The sequence below is a fragment of the Triticum urartu genome, chromosome 3, assembly GCF_003073215.2.
Source record: "Triticum urartu cultivar G1812 chromosome 3, Tu2.1, whole genome shotgun sequence".
Lineage (NCBI taxonomy): Eukaryota > Viridiplantae > Streptophyta > Magnoliopsida > Poales > Poaceae > Triticum > Triticum urartu.
Window position 1 is genome coordinate 268,478,464 of NC_053024.1, and position 6,054 is coordinate 268,484,517.

The window sequence follows — 6,054 nt, forward strand, 5'->3', positions numbered from 1 at the left end:
CTCCTACATATTCTATGAAGATCTTTATCGGTCAAACCGCATAACAACATACGTTGTTCCCTTTGTCATCAGTATGTTACTTGCCCGAGATTCGACCGTCGGTATCTCAATACCTAGTTCAATCTCTTCACCGGCAAGTCTCTTTACTCGTTCCATAATGCATCATCCCACAACTAGCTCATTAGTCACATTGCTTGCAAGGCTTATAGTGATGTGCATTACCGAGAGGGCCCAGAGATACCTCTCCGACAATCGGAGTGACAAATTCTAATCTCGATCTATGCCAACTCAACAAGTACCACCGGAGACACCTGTAGAGCACCTTTATAATCACCCAGTTATGTTGTGACGTTTGGTAGCACACAAAGTGTTCCTCCGGTAATCGGGAGTTGCATAATCTCATAGTCATAGGAACATGTATAAGTCATGTAGAAAGCAATAGCAGTAAACTTAAACGATCAAGTGCTAAGCTAACGGAATGGGTCAAGTCAATCACATCGTTCTCCTAATGAAGTGATCCCGTTTATCAAATGACAACTCATGTCTATGGTTAGGAAACATAAACATCTTTGATTAACGAGCTAGTCAAGTAGAGGCATACTAGTGACACTCTGTTTCTCTATGTATTCACACATGTATTATGTTTCTGGTTAATACAATTCTAACATGAATAATAAACATATATCATGAAATAAGGAAATAAATAATAACTTTATTATTGTCGCTAGGGCATATTTCCTTTAGAGGGATAGTTATATGATCCAATTATATTATTATTGTTGAGAGAATTTGCACTAGTGAAAGTATGAACCCTAGGCCTTGTTTCCTAGCATTGCAATAACGTTTTCGCTCACTTTTATCATTAGTTACCTTGCTGTTTTTATATTTCCAGATTACAAAAACCTATATCTACCATCCATATTGCACTTGTATCACTATCTCTTCACCGAACTAGTGCACCTATACAATTTACCATTGTATTGGGTGTGTTGGGGACACAAGAGACTCTTTGTTATTTGGTTGCAGGGTTGTTTGAGAGAGATCATCTTCATCCTACGCCTCCCATGGATTGATAAATCTTAGGTCATCCACTTGAGGAAAATTTGTTACTGTCCTACAAACCTCTGCACTTGGAAGCTCAACAACGTCTACATGAAGAATGTTGTGTAGTAGACATGAAGCATTCATTTTCTGAGAGATAACTACCTACTCATGTGTTGAGATCAAGATATTCCAATCCAACCACAAGAATTTTGATCTCTAGTCTTCCCCGAGTTGCTTTCCATTCAAATCATCTTTCCACCATATCCAAATTTGTGAGAGAGAGTTGAGTGTTGGGGAGACTATCATTTGAAGCACAAGAGTAAGGAGTTCATCATCAACACACCATCTATTGCCTTTTGGAGAGTGGTGTCTCCTAGATTGGTTAGATGTCACTTGGGAGCCTCCGTCAAGATTGTGGAGTAGAACCAAGGAGCTTGTAAGGGCAAGGAGACCGTCTACTTCGTCAAGATCTACCCAAGTGAGGCAAGTCCTTTGTGGGCGATGGCCATTATGGGATATACATGGTTGCTTCTTTGTGGACCCTTCGTGGGTGGAGCCCTTCATGGACTCGCGCAACTGTTACTCTCATGAGTTGAAGTCTCCATCAACGTGAATGTACGATAGCACCACCTATCGGAACCACATCAAAAATCTTCATGTCTACATTGCGTTTGCTCCCTCCAAACTCCTCCCTTTACCTTCATATGCAATGATTTACATTCCGCTACTATACTCTTAGAATTGCATGTGTAGGTTGATTGCTTGAATTGTGATAAGTTGTTAAAATCTGCCAAGACTTAAAATTAGAAAAATGCTAGATTTTTATTTGGTCAAGTAGTCTAATCACCTCCCTCTAAACATACTTTCGACCATACAAAAGACGTAGTAGATAGATAGATAGATAGTATAGATAGACGAGCCAACACTTTTTTTTTTGAGGTTTCCCAGAGGCCAGAGTGCTGCTCTAGCTGCCTGTTCTGTTTGCCAGAAACCAAGCCCAAGAAGCCCATGACGCATGACCGCGCCTGAACCAAAAGCCTTGCCCACCATATTGGGCGCCCCTTTCCTCTTTGTGCTGCGCTCCTCGTTTTGTTGCGGCAAAAGAGCGGCGAGGGCGTGAGGGGCCCCTGCTGCTTGTGGCGGCGGCGGCGGCATGGAGAGGGGCGAGAGCATCCTGGATGCCGTGCTCGACGAGGAAACCCTAGATTTCGGCGGAGATGACGTCGAGATGGCTGACGCGGAGGCGGTGGAAACCCCCATCCCCGAACCCCCCGCCGTCGGAGCAGGAGCCGCTGGCGGTGGTGCGCAGGCGGGCGGACTGGCGGGCAAGAAAAAGAAGAAGAGAAAGTCCGGGAGGAGTAAGAACAGGGGGAGGCCTGATGGGCCACCCACCAAGATCGGCGACATTAATCGGTAAAAATCCTCGCACCACTCGCTTAGGGTTTTGGTTATGCCCGAGACGAAATTAGAAAATTAACGTTTGTATATATACCACATGCTATTTGTTTTGTATGTTTTTGTTTCACAAATCGGGAGTATTGAGTAGACTATTGCGGAAATTGGTTTACACGTATAATGGTTTTGATCATCCTTTCGAAATGTTTGTTTCTTCTATGTGAAATTTCTATATGAAGGAAAATGCTCACACCGTGTTGATGATACTGAAGTGCAAGGGCGCAGTTGCACTATATGGTCAACAAACATTGTACATTTTAATAGAAATTGGTTAATTGCTATCATGAATACAAAGACTTCTTTTCACAAGAGAATTATACAGAGTTTAGTTTTCAAACTGTCTTGTAATCCAATACTCCAACGCTTGTATAAAGCTATCACAACTTTGGTTTGCCCAACCAACCTGTCAAGGCAAATTATTTTGCTGTGTTGTGTTATTTATTTTAGGTTGCTAACTGCCCAATCCTTTATACCTTTTGCAGTTTTGTACTTGACACGTGCAGACGCTTGAAGGAGAAAAAGTCATACCTTGTCTGGAATGCTATTGGCTGCCTTGGCGTTTCTGCTGTCAGTGATCTTGTCCGAGAGGTATACAATTCTTTTGTTGAACAGTATGTAAGGAGGTTCAGTTTATCAATTGATGTACTTTTGAAAAGTTTACTGTCTTGGTTGAGATGGATCATTTTCTTACTAAAGCACAAATATGTCATAATTTGTTAGTGTAAGCTATTGTACTGGGCCTCTCTGTTTTTGTTTGTGCCTCAGTGGTGTGGACTGGTAGGTATTTGCCCAATGGACTTGCATACCCTTGTAACCCTTCATAGGAAATCTGTTGCTCTTACAAATATTACTGCCTTGATTCTTTGCAGTTCCATGGATTAGTTTGTTTTAAGCAATTGAGAAGTTTGGAGTTTCTCTAAAGAGTCACTGAATAATATTTCCTTCTATGCTTGGTGAAAAAATCCAATTGCAGTTAAGTTCCTATTTTAAAGCTGTGCCTTGTATAATTCTTGCTGTCTATATAATCAGATAGCAATATTTTAGAGCCTGTAAAGTGTAGTATTCATGATTTGTTATCTATTGCTAAGTACATTCTATTCTAGGTTGAGGCCATTCAGAAGTGTGGCGGGCAGACGATTGCTGATGGAAGTCGTTTCCGGACAGGTGGTGGAATCCTCTGGAACATCTTGAAATCACGAGAGCCAAAGGCATACAAGGAAATTATGGTGAAAGGAAGGGAGCTTGAGGTAAGATATTATTTATGTGACTTGTCAAAGTGCTAGTTTTCGCACTACCACTCCTCATGTATGACTGTTTAGTGCAATAGCCATTTCTACAGCAACCTTTCGCGACGGGATCTTTTTGTACATGCCATGCCATTGTCACAAAAAGCAGGCAAAAATCAAGGAACTTAAGATAATTTTGTTAATTTTGAGTCTTGATGAGCCGCCTGAGTGAACTAGTATTAACAGAATGAGTGGATATTTTGCAGAGTAAATTGCTCAAAACCACCACATTTGTGGCTAGGGTACTTCAAAACTATCGTTTTTGCCAAAAATCACAAAAGACCACCACTTTTGCGCCAAGTGGATAACAAATAACACTGATTCTTGCATTAGCTCGTTCTAACAGCGAAACTGACAAGTTGGGCCCACCTGTCGGGCTGACGTGGCGTGTTTGCGTGACAACATGCTGAGTTGGACAACGGTCCCACCTGTCAATGACTAAAGTATTTTAGCTTTTTTATTTAGTTCTCCCTTTCAATTTTCTCCTGGACATTTCAGCAAACAGACAATGGGCAGCCACGACCATGCGAGGCCTCGTGCCAGCACACCGGGGAGCCTGCCGATGCAGCCGCGTCCACGGCATCCGGGACAAAGCGGGACCACGGCGAAGCCGGAGCGAGCAGGGGCGTGGGCACGCTGGGGCTCGGCCTCGCCGGAGCAGGGCGTGGCGACCTTGCTGCTGCTCTCGCCGCCACCGCTTGATGCTGCTCCTGCCGCCACCGCTTGTTGCTGCTCCCGCCGCCGCTTCCACCGCTGCTTGCTGCTGCTTCCGCCGCCGCTTGCTGCTGCTTCCGCCGCCGCTTGCTGCTGCTCCCGCGGGAAATAAGATGTATGGCTGACAGGTGGGACCCTGTCCACCTCATCAGGTCAACACATTGACTAGGACTAGTCTTTGCCAAATCAGCCCGACAGATAGGCCCCACCCGTCAGTTTCGTTGTTAGACTCGGCTCAGTTCTGAATTAGTGCGATTTGTTACTCACTTACCGCGGAGGTGGTGGTATGTTGCGATTTTTGACAAAAGCGATAGTTTTGGAGTACCCTAGCCACAAATGTGGTGGTTTTGAGCAATTTACTCATGTTTTGCATGACCATTCCTCATTTATGGCTGTTTAGTGCAATAGCCATTTCCTACAGCTCCCTTTCACCAGGGAAAAAAATTGTGTACATGCCACATCATTGTCACAAAAAGCAGGCAAAAGTAAACGAACTTAAGATTATTTGGTTAATTTTGAGTCTAGATGAGCCAGCCTGAGTGAACTAGTAGTATTAACAGCATGAGTGGATCCTTTGTGATTCATATCTAAAATTATTATAATCAATCTTTGTTATAAATCAAGTAATAAATGTAAAATAGCAACCATGCCAAAATAATTTCACTATGTTGAAGACTGATGTGCTACATTTCTCTCATTCTCTTTTTATATACCAACATTACAACTGATGGTGCTGATTGGTACGGTGAAGTATCATTTTACTGCACTTTTACTCGATCTGAATGGTCTTTGCTACCACAACCACTGTTTAATTATGTCTAATTGATTTTGCTACTTTCTCCTTCCAGAAGCAGTTCATGTATACGAAAGGCAGACCACAGATGAGCAGAAATGAAGATGCAAGCTCACAGGGCAGCGTGCTAGTTGATGAGGAAATTGAAGCACATGATGACCCTGAGCACTTAGTCGATGCAGAGGAAGCACCTCCTTCTGTTGATCAAGCTGAACCTCGTAGACCAGTAGCCGACAGGATTCGTGTGCCTGTTGCTTATGACGATCTTTTGGAGGATGGAGAGATACACAAAGAACAACCACAAAATTGAAGTATTCCAAAGGTTTTGCATGCTCAGAAAGCAAGATTGCAGAATGTGAGGGAAGAGGGCCGATGTATGTATGAATGTTGTGGTGAAGCGACCTTCTTTCCCAAGGACTCCCATTTTTTCCCTTGTGTGATTGAGCAGTAAGTCATGCAAATATGCAGCAACTGATGAGTTCTATTGCTGCTAGGAGTGGAAGTTGTACGAACAATATTGAGCCTAAATTCAATGCTGAATGAAAACTATGGTTTTACAACTGTCCAGTTCATTTTAGGCTGTGTTCGGTTGACAGGGATGTGAAGGGGTTTTGGCAGGGATTGAGGTGGATTTGATCTCCTACAAGTCAAAATCCCTCCAAATCCCCTCCAATCCTCTTGACAAAGGGTGTAACGGAACAAGGCCTTAAGGATGTATTACTCCTGAGTTAGTGCTGGTTTTGGATATGCATTTATGGCGCC

The 6,054-nt window shown here is 43.2% G+C and overlaps 1 protein-coding gene across 1 annotated transcript; it reads left to right on the plus strand.

The window, feature by feature from the left end:
• Window positions 1-2,105: 2,105 nt before the first annotated feature.
• On the plus strand, window positions 2,106-5,852 carry LOC125543796. The gene is made up of 4 exons (XM_048707267.1): window positions 2,106-2,457; window positions 2,982-3,087; window positions 3,603-3,746; window positions 5,348-5,852. The coding sequence occupies exons 1-4, from the start codon at window positions 2,198-2,200 to the stop codon at window positions 5,600-5,602; spliced, it is 765 nt and encodes a 254-aa protein (XP_048563224.1). The 5' UTR covers window positions 2,106-2,197; the 3' UTR covers window positions 5,603-5,852.
• Window positions 5,853-6,054: the final 202 nt, after the last annotated feature.